The 23,328-nt window shown below is 36.4% G+C and overlaps 1 protein-coding gene across 1 annotated transcript; it reads left to right on the top strand.

Annotated features, from left to right (window-relative positions):
* The first annotated feature begins 17,620 nt into the window (after positions 1-17,620).
* LOC108671298 (selenoprotein M-like) lies at positions 17,621-21,965 on the top strand. Its single transcript, XM_018158807.2, has 5 exons — positions 17,621-17,698; positions 18,907-19,086; positions 19,546-19,616; positions 20,319-20,388; positions 20,996-21,965. Exons 2-5 carry the CDS (start codon positions 18,970-18,972, stop codon positions 21,143-21,145), a joined length of 408 nt encoding a protein of 135 aa, XP_018014296.1. The 5' UTR covers positions 17,621-17,698; positions 18,907-18,969; the 3' UTR covers positions 21,146-21,965.
* The last annotated feature ends 1,363 nt before the right edge of the window (positions 21,966-23,328 follow it).

Genomic DNA, 23,328 nt, shown 5'->3' with positions numbered 1-23,328 from the left:
AAATAATTATACAACCCATTAACAACTTTTATCAAGAACGTGCGGTACCCCATCTACTCATCAACAACACCCACCTGTCAAGCAACTATGAATAAAACCTAATTTCACTTACAGTGGGGGGAAATAAATATTCGTACACTTGAAAAATCGTATTTTAATGTATGTAAGTACACAAACTGAACAGGCGAAGTGATTTATATTATGTAAAGAGGCGCATTGTATTAAAAAATAGCATCAATAGAAATTAAATCTCAATGCAACAAAAATTAATGCAACATGTTAACTTCTTCGGGTCAAAAAAGTATTCGTACAAAACAACTTTTGACTAATATTTCACACCAGAACATTCCAGAATGTACTAGAAACATGTAGCACGTTCCAGTAATGTAATCAGTAACTATAGTTAACGTATTTTGCAACTACCAGATCATTCTGCAACTGCCCGTAGTACAAGAAGGTCTCAAAAATGGCTAAAGGTATTCTGTTGAGCTGAATAAAGGGTATTCAACCAAGTATTAAATAAAATAATGCGGATTTATTGTTTTGTACGAATACTTTTTTCACCCGAAAAGTGAACATGTTGCATTGTTTTTTGTTGCATTGAGATTTAATTTCTTTTGATAGTATTTTTGAATACTATGCGTCTCTATACATAATTTAAATCATTTTTCCTGTTAAGTTTGTGTACTTGCATACATTAAAATACGATTTTTCAAGTGTACGAATATTTATTTCCCCCACTGTATAATTACAATATATTCATGCCTGAAATTGCAATCACAGAAAAGATCAATCGCAACTTGCGACACACTAGATATTATAAGTCTTCTCTCGCGAAAGTTAACCATCGAATTTGCTTCCAATTTCTTTAAAAATGTTTTTCGTTCGTCTTGCGAAAATCATGTTTAGGAACTTCTCGCCGACCGTCACGACAGTCGTGTTGCCTCGCGTTTCGTGTCAAGAATGCCGGAACACTGTTAAATCTACCTCCAACCCCAACGAACTCGTGGTCACAATCATGAGATTTTTTTTTTTTTTAATGAGGAACTTGAAATTTTTGGTGTGGAGATACATTTCAGAAAAAAACGTATTATTAACAAGGTTTCTTGGTTACAAACGTTTTAATGGTAAAAAATCAAATGCAAGCTGGCTTTCTGAACATATATGTTCCAAGTTGTGACATAACCATGAATTCTAAGTAAAGTAATGCCAGGTTATTTGCTTTTCCAATCATCTTATCATCTCACTCCAACATGGTTCTATTCAAACCCAACAAGAAGCGATACAACATCGGTTGCATCATGGAGCATAGTTGGTCACCAATTAAATTTTTATATGAACGAAATCTGCAGAATATAGCTATAGAAATTTTATTCTGTGAAAAGGCACTATTCGGTGAACCCAGTACTCGTAAAACATAGCAGAAATAAGTACAAGACAGTCATCCAAGAATTGAAGTGAACTCACTATCGTTGAGAGTGAAATATATATATGTCTGCTATCTTCAAAGAAAACAAGCGTGTTTACTATAAAAAAAAAACAAGAATACTAGCAGCTTCACGCACATGTAACTTCTGAACACTAATACATTCAGCAATCAGGTCAAAATTGTGATCAGCAACTTACTTGATCTTATTGCCAGTCATATTTCTGATCCAAGGAGGAATAGGCCTGTTTTGCTTCATCTTCTTTGCCAGCTTCATCTTGATACGGAATGTCTTGTTAGACGCCTGCACATCAAGGGCAAAAATTAGATTTTTATCCATAAAGTTCACCCATTAGGTCTAGCATGGCACGCATGTCAGTTCAAATCACATTATTCTCAACAAAATGCTTTCTAATCAGACCAGTTGTGAGGGCAATGAGCCACAAGAAAAATCAAGTGAATGAAAAATACAGACATAAGAGGCACATCTGCAGCATGAGAAGCGATTCATATATGTGCCACTTATTTTCAAAAGTACCTAACATCAAACAAAAGAGCTAAATGGTCTTCAAGTAAAGATAACACAATTGAATTGAGAGTCTTCATTGAGACATTGACTGTCATCAGAGCATATGAATTATAACTCATTTAAATTTCTGCAAAGTTTGCTTTGAGCCTCCATGCTGAGCTACCACAGCAAGGATGTTAGATTGAAGCATGACGTGTAGTTCTGTTGTATAGAAGGCAGTGACAGACATTGTCATGAGAACTACGATTTGAAAGGGCATGTGGTTGCAGAATTTCTCCCTACAGCACCTCAAGATTTGGTACAAATTTTGAAACATTTAGTCCAATAATTGTAAGTTATAGGAAAAAAAAAACGGAATTTTTTCAAAGAATGCATTATATTTTCTATTTCCAAAATAGAACATATTCAATGGTCATGAGCATGGGTATAAAACTCAGCCCATTTTACAATTGGCAGATCAGATACTTCATATTTTTTTGAAGTTTTAGTTTTCAAATATATATTTGTGAACTATTGAACCAATTCACATATGCAGTTCCATAGGAAAAATTGTAGCAGAACATCTTCTCAAGTCAAAACCACTTCCACTTCTACCTGAGAATTTTATCCATGCACATCAGCCTGGAAAATTTCAGAATCAGCCAGAAACACCACTCCAAAGCGGAAATAGTTATGAATAGTGTGCTGACTTCATGGGAGTTTTTGCAAGGGCTAAGGAGTTGCGCTTGGTCCAGCTCTAAATTTTCTTGTGTTGGGGAAGAGGAATGAACACGATGGAAACTTTTCACAGAAAAGTACAAGGAAAATTTCACATTCATACAAGGAAATGCATGCAATTTTCTTATTTGTCTTAATTCAAAAGTTCATGGAAAAAGAATTGCAACCTCAAGGGTACTAATGTCGATGAGACAGCAACAAGAAACTTGAGTATGTGCCCTAATACACAGCTGACAGTAACAAAAAGTGAACAGCAAATGCTTCAGGAACTAGCCATACCAATTGCACGACCAGGGTAACAAGCCCCAATGCACTGCCAGGGATAACAACAAATTGGACAGCAAATGGTAACAGTACTAGCCATACCAAGATGCCAACAATTAGTTGCAGAGACTAGGGGAACAAGCCCAAATACACTGCAAAGAATAACAAAGTGGACAGCAAATAGCACTGGAACTAGCCATACCAAGATGCCAACAACCAGTAGTGGAAACAGAGAAACTAGCCCAAATGCACTGCCAAGAATAACAAATAACGAACAGTAAATGGTACGGGAACTAGTAGCACCTTGGCACAAAAGTTTGATTACTCCTGTGTATGACTGGATACATATTTCATGATATTTTTCAATTCCTAAGAGTACCATTTTGACTACACATTATTTTGATGAAGTTCTTTTGTTTAGATCAGTGACTAGTTACTGGTTGAATACATTTATTTTATGGTTGATATATGAAATCTCATTTGAATGTTGTAGCCGGGTGGTTATTTCAGTATTTTTCATTGCAAACCAAATCTGTTATTCATTTGTTCATTCAATGTATATGTTCTAATTCAATACCATACAATTCTCTTCATTTCTTCAGACATGGTGAAAAATTCCAATAATAATATTTTTCATGCATGTGCTTGATCAGTGACATTGTAACTAATAGAAGCAGGAGAATACTTTCATTCACCTAAATTGTTGCCAGAGACTAAAGAACCTGACATAAGCACTCCATTGCGCCAGCAACAGAATGCACCACAACAATGTGATATTATTTTGTTAGCTGAAGGATTTAATTTATGGATTTCTAAGTAATGCATAGACACATTTTCAGTTTGTGACTAACAAGAAATCAAGAAATCTCCTTGGCTGTGATATTATCAGTAGCATTAAGTTACAATAGTCTGCTAAGCTCCACTTGTCATCCACTAGCCCCAACCAAGTTTAGACTTATTTCTGCGATATGTTCATTATAAATTATTACTTGCTCCATAATTTATTTTCTTTAATGTGCAATTATTTTGTCAGAGGACTTTGTTTCTATGACGATAATTGTTATGATTTACTGTTTGTACATAAATAAGTGCTGTCAATCTATGATACCGTGATGATGGCTACGTTGCCATCTTGTGTGAGCAGGCTAGACACCTGCAAGGTAGATGTTCTATAAGAAGTTGATTATAACTTGTAGTTGTTGCCAAAAGGTTGATCTTTTCCTTACTAAGATTTCATTGATCAACAGGGTTGGTGATTTTTTTTATTTATTTGATTTTTTTTTATTTTTCAGCTTTTTGTCTCTTCGAGAGGTTATTTTTTATGTTGCAATTAGCCTACTAACAATAACAGTATATGGATCATAATGGATGGCTAAAAAGGGCACTTATTGCCTTCAATAATGGCTTACAGGCCAAGGTAGTGTTTACCACTTAGAGATTTTTGGGTAAACAATTATTGATAAGTCTATTCATTAGCTTTGTAAGTAAAAAAGTCACTAGATTGCTTTAATCGCAGATTCACTAGAAATTTAAAAGCGAAGAAAACACCACAAAAATTTAGCATATCTCTATTGAAAACATTTTGGAGGCCAGCTCTATTGTCAGTTCGATAAATCTAGAACACAGATGAAGGCAGAAAATTAGTTTGAAGTTAATAAAAAAAAAAACACAGAAGTTAAAAAACTAAATTTACAGACAAAGGGCAGAATAATAAAGTAAGTACCTATCTATTCACAATTTCTAATGGATAAGAACTATAGGCAGCATTTAAACTAGGCTCTTTAAAAATGTACAATGATTTCAAAATACGCAGATCGGAAGCATCAGAACCATAAGCTAAAACCTTAAGTCTGTGTCAGACACTGGAACGTTGCACTGTTCGGCGTGAGTGCGCACAGCCGAATGAGGAGGGTGCGATAGTAACTGCCCAGTCCTATAACTCCTCCCTCTATGCTCAGCGACCCGAGTGTAAAAGTTGAGTGCCGTCATCCCAACGTATGCAGATGCACATCGTGCACAACTAAATTTATAAACTAGGGACGATCGCATATGAGAAGGAAGGATACTCTTGGACCTACAAACGAACCTATTTTGAAATTATTCACCAGAAAGATACGAAGATTAATGTCCGGGAAGTAATACATAAACAAAACTTTTGATTCTCATGACAACTTTGGAAGCATGGCCAAAGTATGGAAGAGAACAGTAAACAACACTTCTACTATCAGGCTCTGGAACAACTTCCCTGTATAGCTTAGACATGAATTTCTTAATCTGGGTAAACACCAAGCCAGAAGGAAATCCATCAAGCGAGAAGATATTGCACAAAAATTCAAATTTAGAATGCATGGAATGGAAAGTCAAGCATATATGAAAGCCGCGGTATAATAGTGTTTAAAGCCCATTTAACTTGAATCTAAAAGGACAAAAACTAAAAAAAGCTGGTGCTTAGGCCAGTGAAAGTTGGTTTTCTGTGAACAGATGTTTGAAAATGGCCATTAGATTTAGTAATATTGCAGTCTAGAAAGAACAAACTATTGTTTGATTCAAGTTCCATGGTAAATTCAATAGAATTTTGTTGCAAGTTTAGGTAATAAAAGAAAAGTTTTACATGAGAAGGATGCTTGAAAATAAGAAAGGTGTCATTGATGCATCTGTTATAAAAAATTGGCTTAAAATCAGCAGGACAATTGGTCAGCCATGAAACCTCATGAAAATGGGTCGCCTGCCGAAGACCACCACTGCCCTGGATGTAATGGACCATCATGATTCCTGCCTTCCGGAATGTAGCCTTCAACACTTCAAGCCGTCCGTATCTAGGCCATGGGTCAAACCAGCCCTCGGTCGAACGGCCACTTGTCGAAGGACGATTAATTTTGGAACAGAACTATGCTATCTGAAACCTAACCTCAGACGCGGTGAACATGAAATTACGTAATTTAACGACACCTGGAAGTCATATTCGATCCGTGGCCTGGTGGTGCACGGCAGGTGGTGGTCAAGGCCGGAAGAGGACAAAGCCAAGTGGTGCACGGCTGATTGGTGTATGTCCGGAGAAATCCAAGGCGTTCGATTCAGGGCTTATTGGTGCAAAAAATTGGTGGTGCACGGATGCGCTCCCCATGAAAACACATAAAAATATTCACAAAGATTGGGCCGAGGGGAAGACCCATGCCCAAACCGTCAATCTGTTTGTAAAATTTACCAGCAAATATGAAAATTAAATTGAGAACTGATAATTCTAGCAGGGATTTAAAATCCCCTCATTCGGCTGTGCACACTCATGACAAACAGTGCAACATTCCAGTGTCCAACACAGACTTTAAGGTTTTAGCTTATAGTTCTGGTGCTTCCGATCTGCGTATTTTGGAATCATTGTATATTTTTAAAGAGAAGCCTAGTTTAAATGCTGCCTATAGTTCTTATCCATTAGAAATTGTGAATAGATAGGTACTTACTTTATTATTATAATTATTTATTATTATTATTATTCTGCACTTCTGTGTTTTTTTTTTATAAACTCTAAACTAATTTTCTGCCTTTACCTGTGTTCTAGATTTATCGAACTGATGATGGAGCTGGTCTCCGAAACGTTTTCAAGATATGCTAAATTTTTGTGGTGTTTTCTTCACTTTTAAACTTTTAGCTTTGTAAAGTTTGTGTGGAGCAAGCTAATGAGCTGAATATTGACAATTTAACTGGTTTCAATATACAAAAACACTTCAGGAATGCAGATCTTCTAAACATTGAACAGTCACACAACAGATAGGTAGCTGATAGCACAGTGCACAGCACTATCAGTACATCTACTAGTTTTATGTCCTATAAATCTACCAGACTCTACCCTCTATACACACCGACTAGTAGTGACTGAGTGACTGACTGCAATGTTCCCATTTAATTCAGGCAAATTAACCAATACCAAACATAAACTGAACAATAACCAAACAAACCTCAAACAACTTGAAACAAGACTTAAGTTATGAGAATAGCTAACACTGTTTGAAATAAACATGTGCACAATTCAAACATTTTATTTCCATTCACTGCATTCAATTATTTTATATATAGTCTTATAATTGTAATTCTTTTGTTTCTAGTTTCAAATTCACATATATACAGATTGAAATTAAATAATTTAATTATAATACCAGTACTCTTGTTAGGGTGGAAAAGCTTTCTAATTGCCTAAAACGTCAATACAATCTCAACCTCTCAATATACAGGGTGGAGCAGAAGCGATTGAGCAGTTTTAAGGTATAATAAAAGAGCAATGGTGGTACATAAAGAAGAAAGTTTATTTTCCTAGAGGTTAGCATAACATACCATTTAGAATACTTATGTTTTGAAAACAATATCTGAATATGGGGCTGTTAGCTGAAATACACTGTGAGAGTCATTCTCAGAGGAGGGAATAACCATGACAGTGAATTCTGATCGCTATGCTGTAATATTGCAAAATTTCTTGCAGCACAGGATGGAAAACATTGTTGAAAATAAAGCTGTGGGAGACGTGTGGTTCCAGCAGGATGGGGCTACAGCTCACACAGCCCGAATATCACCCAATGTTTTGAAATGCATGTTCCCGGACTCTGAGGGGTGATTTACAGTGGCCTGAGAGGTCACCTGATTTGAGCATTTTCGATTTCTTTATTTGGGGACATCTAAAAGAAAAGGTGTTCAGAAGTTGCCCTCACACCCTACCACAGCTAAGGGAACGGATTATTGCAGCAGAGGTTATGGAAACACCTCGCAATATGTGTGAACATGCTGTAGGAAACTTCCACGAACAACTCCAACAGTGTAATGCAGCTAACTAACACCATCTTCCTGATATTGTTTTCAAAACATAAGTATTTTAAATGGTATGTTATGCTAATCTTGGGAAAATAAACTTTCTTCTTTATGTACCTCCATTACTCTTATTTTGCCTCAAAACTGTTCAATCAGTTCTGCCCCACCCTGTATAAGCTAGCTAACACATTTAAATTGTATTTTGTAATTAATATATAACAAATAGTCAAATAGTTAAAGACTACTTATAGCCTTATAAGAATTAGCTAAGCTGCTAGCTACGTACAATGTATTGCACACTTGATGCCTCTGTACCAAAAACATTCAATTTATTGGAACCTAATACACACTTAAGGCAACAAGTTTATATTCATTCATAGTACATTTATACTAAACCATGAATAACAATACCTCAATATAATTTAAAGACTGCCACTCAATATACTTAAATATATGAAAAGATAAAATAGGTCGAAAAAATTGGAAAAATAAAAAAAATCATGATTTTTTTATAAAAAAATCAAGCGATTCAATCATTTTGATTTAATCATTGTTAACCCTGCTGTTATGTGACTCTTCAATGTTTAGAAGATCTGCATTCCTGAAGTCTTTTGTAATTGAAGCCAGTTAAATGGTCAATATTTAGCTCATTACCTTGTTCCATACAAACTTTACAAAGCTAATGAATAGACTTATCAATAACTGTTTACCCAAAAAAATCCCAAAGTAGGTAAACACCACCTTGGCCTGTTGGCCATTATTGAAGGCAATAAGTGCCCTTTTTAGCCATCCATTATGATCCGTATACTGTTATTGTTAGGTTAATTGCAACATAAAAAATAACACTTCAAAAAGACAAAAAAGCCAGAAAAATGAAAAAATCAAATAAATAAATAAAATCATGAAAAAATAAAAAAATCACAAATTTTTAATTTTTTTATTTAAAAAAAAAATTTTAAAATCACCAACCCTGCATTTTCCACGCTTGATATGAATGACACGTGTTTTGAAACACAAGTCATTCAAATTTGTGTTAAATTGTGTCTCCAAAATTGGCCTATTTTGGAGACACAATCTAATAAAAGAAAAAATTCATAGCTTTATCAATTTTACTTGTATTCCACTTATATTTATATAGTAAATTTCTTAAAAAAAAAAATTTTTTCAGCAATATACTTTTCTTACAGATCAGAGGAATCTTTTTGTGCACATACCCAACATTGTTAGGTAGGGTAAATGCACCATATTCCGACACTGTGGGTAATTCTGACATCCCTCAACTTTTTCCTTTGTATTAAGCTTGGTCTTAGTGCCACGCATGCGTAGATGGTTGAAATAGTGACGTCATACTATTGCACACAAGATTTCTGCAAAACACTAGGTTTAGCGGAAAATGTTAAGATCCGTAGAGCAAAAGTCCACGTCAGCTAGTGGAAACATCGAAACATATGAAAGTTGATAGTTGTCCTTGCTTTACTAAATAGTGATAAACTGTTTGTGTAGAAAGAATATTATGGTTTGAGACTTTTAAATAAGTCTGAATATATTAGGAATCCTTTAAGTATACTTTTATTTGCTGATTTGAAGTGGAAAATAAATTAATAGATGATTGATTCAAGAGACGGTTTTAGATACATAAAAACTAATTCCAACACAGGGTGTTGGAATAAGGTACAACACACAGGATGTTGTATTCTGACAGTGTCAGAATTACAAATTATGATTTTGAAGTGCTGTCAGAATTAGTCTCACAATATGCCACATTTAGTCACACAGTGTTGGAATTCAGCAATTTGGTAGATTTGAATTCTAAAGGCTTTTAAATAAATATGGAAACAGTTTGTGACATTTCATCATTGCTGGCGCATAGTGTGGTGTTTTGAGAGTGACATAAACCAATCAGAACTTGAGTTGCGCATACAGTGATCTATTTAATATGGGCATTTATTTCTTGCTACCTCCTTAACCCATCAACGCCGCTTGGCAAGTACACTTGCCACTTGCGAAAAATGAAATTACTACAAAACAACAAAAGTTGAGGTTTGAAATGGAGTCTCACGGTAACAAGACGAGTACCGAACGCATTCTGAACGAGTAACAGCGGCGTCAGGCGCTTCATGCCTGCTCAGTTGGCCTTGGAATTTGATAGTGTGAGCCATGGCGCTACTACGTCATAAAAAACGTAGGTTGTCACTTGTGTCAGCAAGTTAGAACTCACTACTATAGTGAACAGTTTTCTTAAGTGAATGTCCTAATGATATATATATGCAATTTTTTTATTCTTATATAATATGACTACTATATTGTGACGTGAATATAGGTGGCAAGTGTACTTGCCACTCGGATATAAAAGTAGGGAACCGCCCTTTTTTCCAGATACCAATGGAAAATTAGTATTAATTTGTTTAACTCTTATTCAAGGTTGTCTCTAGATGAAATTCATGACTTCTTCTCATTGCAAGACTAGATGCAGACGACCAATTTGAAGTCAAAGTAGCAATAGAGCCCCCAGAAGAAACACCTGAAGCTGCAACAGATCATGACAGTGATGCATCAGATGATGAAGTTATGTGCGATCCCAAGCACCTTCCGAGGAGAATTTTGCTTGCTAATGTTCTAAATAAATCTGTAAATGACGGTCAACTCAAAATTGTATCTAATCCAACCTCAACATCTACCAGCCATGGATCAAAACGTCGAAAAAGGATGATCTACACGTGGCATACAGATAAAAGCAAGATTGAAAATCTAGTACCGGATTTTAGCGATGCACCTGAGGAACAGTTAGTCAACGCCGCTGAAACAAATCCATTGGAGATTTTTGAGGAACAATTTTGGACACAAGATTATATTGAATTTTTATGTGAACAAAGTAGAAACTACGCTCATCAGAAAGGAATCCCTGTAGCGATGTAAATGCCGAAAACATGAAGGTATTTTTGGCCATTCTTATTCTCTCAGGGTACAATAAGGTTCCTCACAGGAGACTGTATTGGAGTGAGTTACCTGACACTCAAAATAAATTTGTTATGAATGCAATGAGACGGGATGCCTTTGATCAAATAATGAGATGCTTGCACTTCAACGATAATACGAAAATGAATGACGATCGATTCTACAAGGTGCGTCCGCTTTTTGAACACTTTAACAATGCTATCAAAGATGAGAAATGTTGTGAATACTACAGCGTTGATGAAATAATGGTTCCATATTATGGAAGACATGGTGATAAGCAGTATATTAGAGGAAAACGAGTGAGATTTGGGTTCAAGCTTTAGGCAATCAGCACGTCTGATGGGATTCTGCGGCATGTTGAGCCCTATTGTGGTAGTCATTCCAGAATTTCGGATAGGGGTTTTGGTTTAGGTGGTAACGTTGTGCTAGAAATGATCGAGAAAGTGAATATGAAAGCCGCACAGCACGTTGTATTTGACACTTTCTTTGGTTCAGTTTCATTACTAGAGGAACTTGCACAGAGGAAAATTGCTGCTACTTGTACTCTAAGAGAAGACCGACTATCTGGTGCCCCACTTAAAAAGAGAACAATTTTGGAAAAAGAAGAAAGAGGAACTAGTGATGAAGCATTCACAGGCTGCATCTAGGTGCTTGTACACGGGGATAGTGCAGACGGCTAGTAAATCTGGCTAGTGTCGGTCGCTTGGTGACTATCCGGCTAGTGAGCCTGTACACACGAGGAGAGTATAAGGTGCCGCTATCTTCTCGTTCCGTCGTTCGCGCCCGCCAGTGAGTTGTTAGAAGCCGCCGAGTGAGGTCTGTGAAGATGAATAGTGTGATCACCTTCAACAACTCGAGTCTGTACGTCTTTTTTATACTCCATATTCTAGCCCTTAAAAATACAGCGTCGGGAACAACTAAACCCTGCCTAATAAGGTCTTCTTTCCGTTTCAAAATACTCGTTTCTCTTTTCACTTTGTTGGAGTAACCATCATGGAAAACATTATACTTTAATTCATATTTTTGGAATATTTCAAAGAATAATTGAATATCGTCTGGAATCCACTTTGTTGGATTCCTCTTAGAACCATTATTGTTCAAACAAGCCATGATTCGCATGACCCAAGATACTTCACAGGAGTGGCACAGATGCTCTCACCATGGCTGCATCAGCGCTACTAGCCACTTCTCCAGCCAAGATATCAACACATCGTTGTCTCTCTCGGCCGCGCCTCGGGCACTTGCCGGCGCATGCCTCTGAAGCGGCTGAACCCCTATACACAAGGCTAGTAGCGTGGACAGTTCAAGCGCCGGATGAACTAGCGGCTAGTACTATCCCTGTGTACAGGCACCTTCTTGGTTGTAAAGTGGAAAGACAACAAAGTGGTAAGCGTTGCCTTTAACAAACTTCGCGCAGATCCTGCCAAGAAAGCAAAAAGGTGGAACCAAGTGGCCAGTAAACATATTTATGCTTACCTACCACACTCAATCTACGTTTATAACCAGCACATGGGTGGTGTGGACCTATTTGATCAACAAGTAGCGGCATACCAGTGCAGAATAAGATCAAAGAAATGGTGGTGGCCTTTTTTCGCTTGGACTGTGAATGCACAGGTGGTAAATGGATGGAGAATTTCTAGGAAAAATGACAAGAAAATCAGCTTATTAGATTTTGCTCAGCAACTGGTGATATCAACTATGACTAAATATGGGAAAGCTAAGGTAAAACCAGGTCCAGTTTCAATGCCTGTTGTGAATACAGTGCGGTACGGCAGTCATCATCATTGGACCTACAAAGGCAAAAGTCCGTACAACAGATGCTGTGAATGTGGCGCCCGTACCATTTATTTTTGCAGTGTGTGCAACATTCCTGTACACCCAGAGTGCATGAAAACCTTTCACACGAAAAAATGAACTTTGAGTGGGCAATACATGCATAGATTCCATTGGCAAATCCGTTTATGTACTTTAGATACCTACCCACTCTGGTTATCTCTTCTCTTGGACATATGATTTTTTTATAGCCAGGTGGCAAGTATACTTGCCAGTCTGTATTTCGAGTGATAATAAAAAAAGTTAAATTTTTTCGTCACAATACTTTAGAAGGTACCTAAATAAATCAGTTAAATTGAAAAAAAGTGTTTTAATAATCCGCAGGGAATTGTCGGCATTAATGGGTTAAGGTGTAGGAATAGGATGTTCTTACACTATGTTGTTGAATAACAATTGTTAAGTTAATAATTGTTATTTGTTAATATAACTGCATGATCAGGCATTCAGGCTGCAGGGTTCCAAATCAAATTGAAACATTTGAAATTTTGAGCCAAATGTATACTAGCAAATAGGGTAAACGCGGCATATTCCGACATTGTGGGTAATTCCAACACTTCGACTTTTTTCCTTTATATTAAGCTTTTTCTTAGTTCCATGCATTCGTTGATAGTTGAAATAGTGACGTCATACTTTTGCGCGCCATACTATTGCCAAAACACTAGGTCTGGGCTATCTTGCGGGAAAATGTTGAGATCCAAAGAGAGACAGTGCATGTCACCCAGTGAGAACATTGAAAAATGTGTCAAAGTTGATAGTTGACCTTGCTCTACCAAATAGTGATAAACTGTTTGTGTAAAGAATATTATGGTTTGAGGCTTTTAAATACGTCTGTGAATATATTAGGAATCCTTCAAGTGTACTTGTATTTGTTGATTTCAACTGGTAAAAAAATTAATATATGATTAAATTAAGAGATGGTTAAAAGATACATAAAACTAATTCTGACACAGCTTGGAATTAGACACACACAGCTCATTCCAAGCTGTGTGCAAAAATTAAAATTTTCTTAATTAAAAGCTTAATAGCTCTCAATTAAAAGCCTAATTAAGTAGTGTTCAATATTCAATACTCAATAGTGTTCCAATTCCAAGCTGTGTTGTATTCCAATACAGCTCACACAGCAATCGGAATTCAAACACAGGAGTGTCGGCATTACGAATTAGTAGAGTTTGAAGCGTGGCCAGAATTAGTCTCACAATATGCCAAATTTAGTCACACACAGTGTCAGAATATATGGATTTGGTAGGTTTGCATTCTAAAGGCTTTTAAATAAATATGGCAACATTTTTGTGTTGTTTTATTGTTGCTGGCGCGCATGGTGGCAATCCATAGGTTATTCAAAAGAACCTGTTCTTATGTCATTTTGAACCGATCAACGCTTCTTTACGGACCGATCGTAAAACACCTTCACCGGCAAAAGCTTTTGCACTTCTGAAGAAAGTCAGCTGACAGCTACACTGGCCGTGGGGCGTGGTGGACCGAATTTGAATTTGAATGCATCCACTTGAAATCCTTTGGCGCGTAGTGCGGTGTTTTGAGAGTGACGTAATGCAAACAGAACTCGAGTTGCGCATACAGTGTATTTTTTGTAACCATTCATTTTCTGCTACGTCCTTAAAGTGTCGGAATATACCGCGTTTACCCTAGCATTGGGCCATTGGCCACTTTGGAGCAGCAAGATTTCAATCATAAGAAGAAAAATTCCTATGTAGCATAGGTCATGAAGCCAAATTAATTATACCAAGTTAACCTACCAAAGCCAATTTAACATAGTGGCATTTGGCAATAAATAAATTCATTTGAGAACAAATCAATTTTCAATTTCCTTATAGCTATAGGTATAGTTCAAAATTTTATTAAACATTGATATGAAAATGCTGGAATCCAGGATAATTTACTGTTCCACACATTGTAATAAAATACAAAGGAAAAACTAAAAAAACATAGGTAGGCCAACATGTCACTCACACAAAAACACTCAAGCCTCTCAGTCACTGGTTAATCACCGTTAATGGTTTGCCATTTGTGAGTAGAAGTGACTACAAATACGGAATTTTTAACCAAGAAATAATTGTCAGGATTGTCAAGGCTGACGCTGGCTTTATTGCCTAGCTTTTTGATTTATAGATATGCAGTTAAATTTTAGACAATTAATCTTGATTAGGTATGTAAAACGAAAAGTTCAAAACCATGACATCTCATGGACATGGATGAAATCGTTGAGGAAAGGAATGACCATTGCCCCCTAGTCCTTATAACAACATCGGCATCTCGTATTTTCCTAATAATAAATTTACATTAATCACAATCAACAGACTAATATACACATTTGATTTATCAAAAACGTACCATGATCCCGTTTTCACAACTCCTAGAACGGCCAACTGAATTAATGGGAAATAATTTCGTCAACACGCGATGTTGCCACAAGATGCAAGTCAAACTTTACAGCTCAAGCAAAACAACCGGAAATTTTTTAATTAAAAAAGCCCCTGCTGCCAAAAATCAATATATCTACGAATAAGCAAACTGATTTTTTAAAGCATTTGAAATTTCAAAGAATTACAATACCTTACGAATTTAAAATCGACTTTTTCGGTTGCGATTATTCTACCGATTTATTTATCATCCATTCGAAAAAGGGTTGCATCATAGTCACAATCACTTGCGGTCGCTGTTACACTATTGATTTATAACTATTGTAACTATAACAAATTGTTATAATAGAACTGTTGTAACTCCTGTTAATATATCACTATTGTAAATATAAACTATATTTATAACTATTATCATTACACTACTGATTAATTATTATAAGTTCGTTCCTCAAGAAGTCTCACCTTAAGGTGAACAGAAATTACGGCTACACACTAAAGCCCCTCTCACACACGACGTGAAATGTCGCATGCGTCAAAAAAACACGCAGCGGTATTTCACGTTGAACCTCGGTGGACATACGTAATCTTCACTGCTATTCACATACGACTGCTTTTAACGCAGCGTCAAATTTGACGCATGGTGCCTGCGTGTATTTTTTCAAAAACTACTGCGGCATTTGCCGCAACAGTTTAACTTGCACTGGTACTTAATGTATGTAATGTCACACAGTGCGGCTTTTGACGCACATCCTAGTCTGGTACAGACAATGGGGCCGTAGTTAAGCAGTGAAAGGCCTCAAACCATGCTCATGTACCCTTATTTACCATATTAGGTGACAGACGACTGCCAAAGTACTTTCAAACGCTATTTAAGACAGATATATGTCTACGGCAAATCACCTAGTCGACACTTCTCCGGACCCGCCAGCGAACTCGCCTGCGGACTCAAACGCACAACCTAACTAAACGTTCAACTGAACCACTCAAAACTCCTTAAATACTGAACAGATCTGCTCAAAATTTGGAATATAATTAGTTATTTTCAATGTTATTTGGTTTATTATAGCTATGTCCCATTTATTACACTGCACTTTTTCAAGTGCTTATTATGATACTGGTAACTCTCGGTACACAAGTTATTATTTGTTTCAGTTTTCATTGTCATTGCCGCTGTTTTTGTTTTTCAGGACGGCAAATGGTGGCCCAGTGGTAGGGCAAGGTGGCCCAGTGGTTCAGAGCACCAAGATTGGAGGAGAGAGGTGCGGGTTCGATCCCAGCTCTGTGCGTCTGTTTCTGGTCAGAATCGGCAAGGAGGCCGAGCGGTTAAGCACAGCAGAATTGGAGCAGTGAGTTGCGAAGTTCGAGCCCGCAACAAGCTGTGGATGTTCTGCGATGTTAGGAATCGGCGACAGGCCTACGGCCTAATAAACGCTGAAACCGCTATTCATTTATTTATTTATTTTATTTATTTATTATTAGCGGAACTTTGCAATTGAAATAAGCGAAGCTGATTGGATGTATTTGAAAATTTTGAAGGGGCAAGTATTATGCTTCCTTCCGCTCCTAGCTGCTTCTGAAAGCCTGTGCAAAAATTTTTGAAAATATATCGACTAGTTTGGGAGATATTTCAGGCTTTCCGGAATTAATAAACAGCCTCAAAACCGGGCGCAGGAATATACGATTCTACATTTATATTTGGTTAGATATTGTTGTGTGTAACCGTATAGGTATAGCTAACAAATGAAATCCTTTTAACAAATTATGCATTATTTAATTATCAGCGTTAGATAGTTAGGAAAGTATTTGTAAAGTTTCGTTCAGATCTGTCTAGTAATTCTTAAAAAAATTATATCGTTTCGAACTTTCGCCCGTATAGCTGTAAAAAAATAGCTGTTTCGCCCGTAAAAACGATAAATAGCGGTTTCAGCATTTATTAGACCGTAGGCCTGTCGCCGATTCTTAACATCGAAGAACATTCACAGCATTTTTGTATGATTTTGAGGTCTCGAACGCGCAACTCACTGCTGCAATTCTGTTGTGCTTAACCGCCCGGCCTCCTTGCCGATTCTGACCAGAAACTGGCGCACAGAGCTGGGATCGAACCCGCACCTCTCTGCTCCAATCAGCGGCAATACTTTCAAAACTCGCTAAGTGAACGTAAGTACTTGCGCTCTATTTTCTTTTCTCTGATTGGTGGATTTGACTTGAAAGGCCGTCAAAGATTGGCTGATGAACTTACGATCTCTTAACTTTTTTGAAAGTATGGGCCCAGTACTCTGAACTGTAACCATTGGGCCGCCCTGCCCGAAATCGAAAAAAAAATCGTCGTGACATTAACATTATCTTTACTTCTTTATGGATATATGCGCAAAATTTTATCGAGCTATGTTGATTCAATGTTGATTAGCCTGTCCTGCATTTTAGGTTCACTGTTGAACATTGAAAAGTTTAGTTGCCACTAGTGCCACCTATGCAACTAAGTAAACAGAAAATACACATAATTATAGAGATGAATTTTTTTTATAAAATGCAAGTCTGAGAAAAATGTCAGTTAAGAGAAATATAACTACTGAATTCATTCTTCATTACTTATTAACTAAAAAGGAAGATTCAGTGAAACGAGGGACTGAGAGGCATTTTCATGTCTCAAAATCCATTTTGTGTTGAACTGATGACCCAGCAGTCCCTGCCATGTTCCGTGCAGTCAAATTCGCGGTCTTCGCCACCTGATGAATTAGTCAGTGACTGGGAGCCCTAGTCAGTAGTCACTAGTCAGTGTGCCGAACGACGTTGTGGAAATAGGTAAGTGTCGCTTCATGCGTGCTAGCCGTGTCCTGCTAGAACCGATTAAACTATTTCTCTAATATATATCGCTCGTAAATACTTTTGATAGGCTTAACTTATTAATTTTAGTTGGTTAATGTATAAACATCTGTTGGTTATTTCAACTATGGCTTTAAATGAATATGTAAGCCCGACTAAGCAGTAACTTGACTCTTGAGTAAGGTAACGTGTTCATTCCCAGTTTCCCATGGTGATAATGATGGAGCGTGTCAGCGTGAGGGAGACCACCTGCTACCTGGCAGTGGCACTGACCAATAACAGCTTGTCACGCGTTCTATGCGAAATTTAGTTTCCTTGTAATGAATAATCTTCTCTTGTAATAGTGAATTAGTGATATATGAATCGTGGAGTGTCTCGTTTCTCAATTTTATTTATTTTTTCATGTCCTTGAGTCAGACTTCAGTGATGGGTGAATTATTTGAAATTGAAAGTTCAACTTCTAAGTTGTCTGAACTTTAAAGTTTAGACAAGAATTTCTCTAAGTCTAAGCAATCAAGGGAAAAGTGAAATTGTCTTTGATCATGTGATGTAACCTGCAAGTTCAAATAATATTTTCTTTTCGATTGATTCTTAAATCAAGTCTGAAATAAAATATTCAATTGAGTAAAAATAGTATCTGTTTGAATTGGAAATTTATGTTCCATTTAGTTCCAAATTTACTTCAAACCATTTGGATTTTGACCTTACTTTGTACAAAATTTTGAATGTCAAATTCAAAGCTCATTAAGTACCTATCTTAAATCTGGATGACTGGATCTCCTCATAAAACAAAAATACAAATATAATTTTGAATATGAATACATATTCAAATATGGATGTATTTCTACATTATGACCTATTAAGCAATCAGTTTATATTATAAATGCATTTTATTAGACTTAAATTTATTCAAATTATTATTTATATTCAATCCAAAGGACAAAGGTTAACACTTTTTTGTAAGACTTTAATTACCTACTAAATAATATTGTATTCATTTGGTAAATGAGCAGACTGAAGCCCATAAGATAATTAGGTACTAATCAATGAGCCTTGATCATACTCCAAATTGTTGCTGTGATTCAGGGCCCTTAGTATTTGATAGATGTTATTGCCAGATAAGATTTTTCTCTCCCACTCTAAACTCAAAATTTGTGAAATAATAATAAATTTTTTTTCATCTGCAGGTTTTGTTGTTCATTTCAAAATAATTTAGAGGAGTGACCATCAAGCGGTGAGCTCTTAAGAGCATGTTGCTACAAGTGCCTGTAGTGCTGGCACTAGTTGCTCTGGTCTCCAGTGTGAGGGCTGAGGCAGAGGATGCTCTACCCATCCATGACTTGAAACCTGCCAGAGCTAAAGTTGAGGTGAGTGAAAGCATTACTTTGTGTTGCAGAGCAATTTTTTATTAAAATGATTAGCATACAATTATCCTAACATTCCAGAGAGGAAGGCCAAGTATATTTTCCGCTGGGCTTAACATTACTCACAGGCTTTACTACTTTCATTTCTTAAAATTTTATCAACCTTCAAATCCCAATTACTTTAATTCAAAGATCTAAAACTTTAATTTTAAGCTACATTCAATGCCTGATGTCAGTTGATGAAATTTCCCTGAAATAAGTTGTGTAATGTATCAAGTGCTGATGGTAGAACATAAAGCTAAATTAATCAGCATTCATTGTCTGTTACCATGTTGTGAGCATCAAACATGAAGCTATATTAATCAGCATTCTGTAACATCAATGTTTTAACTCATTATTTGTACTCCCAAAATATAGCAGGTCTGCGTGGTATGTTTATTAATGCAATGTTTTTCTCCTCAGAGCTGTAGTGGATGACAGCTGAATAGGCTTCCTCAGGTGAAGAAATTCATCCATGAGGATGTCCCACTCTTGTATCCTTTATTAACTCTTTGCTAAAAGTTACCCCAGACCTCATTCTCCAAGGGTAACGTATGAATTTCATTGTGTACTTTGATATTTTCTCAAATCAATTTACAACTTAGTGAATCTATTATTGATCAAATTTGGTTTACAGATTACCTACAATAATTTATTGGACTAAATTTTGAGCATCATAATGGGAGTTTTTGTTTATAAATGTTGACGTTCTTTTCCAAGCAATGTCCCAACAATTTGCATGTATAATATATATAGTTGGTTGAATCATTTATAAATTTCACTTGAGATGTGTTTCAAATGGTTAAATATTGTACAAGTTTAATTTGAGATGTGTTTATTTGTTAATCTCATTCAATGTTGTAGAAAATTTTTGCACCATAATGTCCTGAATTAGAATTTTCACCACAATGGTGTGAAAAGTTTAAAAGCTGTTAGTTCTTAGTATGCAGAGTTTTATGATACAAGTGTGGTTTAACCAAGTCTTCTTGTTCAGTTTCGGTTCACAAGGGTTTTAGATCCCTTAGGCCGGTATATTGTATGAAGTTTCTTTGGATTTTATTCATCTTAATAAGAATGTGATCTGTACAAAATGCTAGGAGACATGACATATATTATTATCTGTCACATAATCATAGGTTTTGACCTCATTCCTATTATTTCTTATGGTGTTAAAAATCCTCAACTTCATGCTTCAGTCATAACGTCGAGTTTGTGAAAGTTCCAGGTGCTCCACCAGTTCTCATCTTTTTCAACAAGTTTGATCAGGCATGTCTATTTTAAAAATTTGAAAAAAAAGAGATATCATTGGTTTCTGTTATGCTTACTGGAGGAATACAAATTGGATCGGAGGAGTTGTAAAGGATGAGGCATAGCAATGTATTATTTAGGAAAATGCCATATCGAGTGGTTGCCATTCAGTTAGAGAGCAATAAAAATCTGGTGGCAGATGGCCAGCACATCTGTTATGCTGGCGCCGCAGGTGTGGATTGTCTTGCTACACTTGTGAGGGAAATGTTCCTTTGTCTACTTTTATATTAAAAGTTATCTTGAAATCAGGATAGCTGTGAACCATTTTTCACGAAGCTACCATTATTGTGGTTTTTTCTCTGAAACTTGAATTTATCCCATATTTTATGCCAAATTTATTTCGTTCAAATTAATATTTTTTTTTATCTTGGTATTAGTTTAACATCATATTAACTGGTCGAATTTTTTTGTGTATGTGCCAATTTAATGTCTTGCCAGTAAAATTAAAACTCCGGTCAGTAAATCTAGAGAAGGCGAAAATTCTGAGGTTCTTTCATTTAATAGTGGAATTAAATGTTAATGAAGGACTGATGACGTCATGCTTCGTATACATTTATGTGTGCAGGAGGTTGAGCGCGTGAGTTTGAGCAACCTGAACCAGCAGCAGTGCAATGACGTGCTGCTCAAAAAGGGCTTCTTCAAGAGGAAGAACGCCGATGACCCCGTGCCTGAAGAGTTCTTGGAGGGCCCCTACACCCCCAAGCAGGAGCTCTAACCTTCGTGGGAGATGTCGGGAAGTGCAGCAGAAGAACTTACACCCTGAAAGCATTCAATTTAGAAATGTGTGTTTGTGTTACTCATGATTTCTTGTATATTACATTCTGATCTGTGTCTACTGTTATTTAATATGTATCTGAATTTTATGTTAGTGGCTATGAAAATTCACATTAGGGAAAATAATTTGGTGCATCTGGATACAATTTATTGCGTATCAGTATTGTCACTCATCTTTACAAAAAGTTATCTAAATTACGTTGTTAATTTCATTTTTATGTCGAGCGTGCGGCAGTATCAATTTGTCATGAATTTCAATCTGACCTTTAATTGAAGAGACCCGAAAAATCGTCCGGACACTTTATTTTTTGACTAAAACTTCCAACAATAATGCACACACAATTTTATTTTTACATCTCAAATTTTGTCATTTTTTTCTTTTTTTAAGTGGCATGGTGGAACTCCTTTATTTAGGGAATGCTCTACATCATCTAGCTGGTAAAATAAGCTATTTATATACGAATTGAATTATTGATTTTCCACATTTCCTTTACGTTGTAAACGCTCGTTACGCTGGAAGGGATCAGTTAGTATATTCATGCTCCTAAAAAACAGTGGTTTCCTGTATGATGAAGAACTGCCATGGATGTAAGTTAGCACGACAATTTGCCGGTGTAATGTGGTGCACTCACGACGTGGACAGTCGAAAGATTATCTCTGACTGACTACTGAATCTCATTGCACTCTACGCACTGGTACTTGGAGTGCTTTTTTACAACCATAATTTTTGTGTTGGGGTTTTTGAAATAAATAATTTTTCATTATTGCTTTTAATTTCCAAAATGGGCGCAGTAGGCTGAAATTAATTGCCATAACGTCGTAACTTATTACGATACATATCTATGTGTCTTATTCATAAAAATGTTCTCTGTAATGTGGTCTCGTTATGCACTTTGTGTTCATGCACTACGAAACTACGAAGGGCATGGCGTTTTGTTAGGTTTTTGCCGCTAATCGAGTGATTTATATTTGTTGTCATAACATTCGTTGAAGTACTTGGAAAACGAACATCGTAAATTAAAAATGTTTTCGATATAAACCCTTAGTATGATTCTTGATCATTGGCTTCCCTCTGCTCTTCATGGATTAAGTGAGATTTAGCACTGCGGCACGGGCAATCAGCAGTGTACTGTCTAGTTAGGCTATGAGCCTATGTGAATTGCGTACCTTTAAAAATAGTGCAATTAGCTGTAACCTGCGGTCATTTTCCGTAATTGGACACTTGAAATGTGATTTAAAATCTACCTTTATTACATTAGGTGTGAAGTGTGATAAATAACTGTTTATACCCCACTTTTTAAAAAATCTCTGGTTTGTCACTATGTCAGTCTGTCAGACCCACTTCAATCATGCCTATTGGCAAAATTAATTTGGAAATCACAAGTTAGAACTTAACGTCTTGAAGGATTGTTTCCTAAATTCCTATCCTAACCAGTGGCCAGCATAGTGGCAAACCAGAGCTTTTTTAGAATCAGTTCATTTGTAATTTCCTCATTTACTCAAGATTTAAGCCAATTTCTTTAGTATGCTAATACTGGTATCCAGAATACTTTACTGGTCTACTTATAGGACTCAAAAATGAACTTGAGAGAGTGTCTAAAAAACTCGCTGCCTTGCCACTAGGCACTATGGTGGCCAGTGCTGTGGCCACTGGTCAGTGTGCAGACTGTGAGACTGCGACTGGCAGTCTGGCACTGCTAAAAGTAAAAGTGAAAGGAGTAGCTAGGTACCTACTAGTACTAGCTCAACAAGACAAGATCTTTGGTGCCAAATCAGCATTAAAATCTGTGTCTTCCAGTTCCAAGCAATATGGATTTTGCCACCACATTTCTCTTGTAGCCTATTGAGACTTGAAAATTTGAAATCACTATTTGAGTCTCTTTCCTAAATCAGGCCAGGGTGAATTGAGTTATTTGAGTTAATTTCAGGAATGAAAGTTCACTTATAAAAAAGCTTTCCACGGATTTCAGTGATTCCACCCATCACCCAAGTTAAAAAGCTTTCTTTAAACCTTTAATGACAAGAATTATTTTCTAAATTTTTTTTTGTTCCTTGTGAGAATATTCCACACCATAGTGGCAAAGCAGAGAGGTTTTTAGACTCTCCCGCAAGTTCATTTTTGAG

This window comes from Hyalella azteca, unplaced genomic scaffold (assembly GCF_000764305.2).
Source record: "Hyalella azteca isolate HAZT.00-mixed unplaced genomic scaffold, Hazt_2.0.2 contig2483, whole genome shotgun sequence".
Classification (NCBI taxonomy): domain Eukaryota; kingdom Metazoa; phylum Arthropoda; class Malacostraca; order Amphipoda; family Hyalellidae; genus Hyalella; species Hyalella azteca.
Note: the sequence above shows the minus strand (reverse complement) of the source record. Positions and strands in the feature narration are given on the sequence as shown.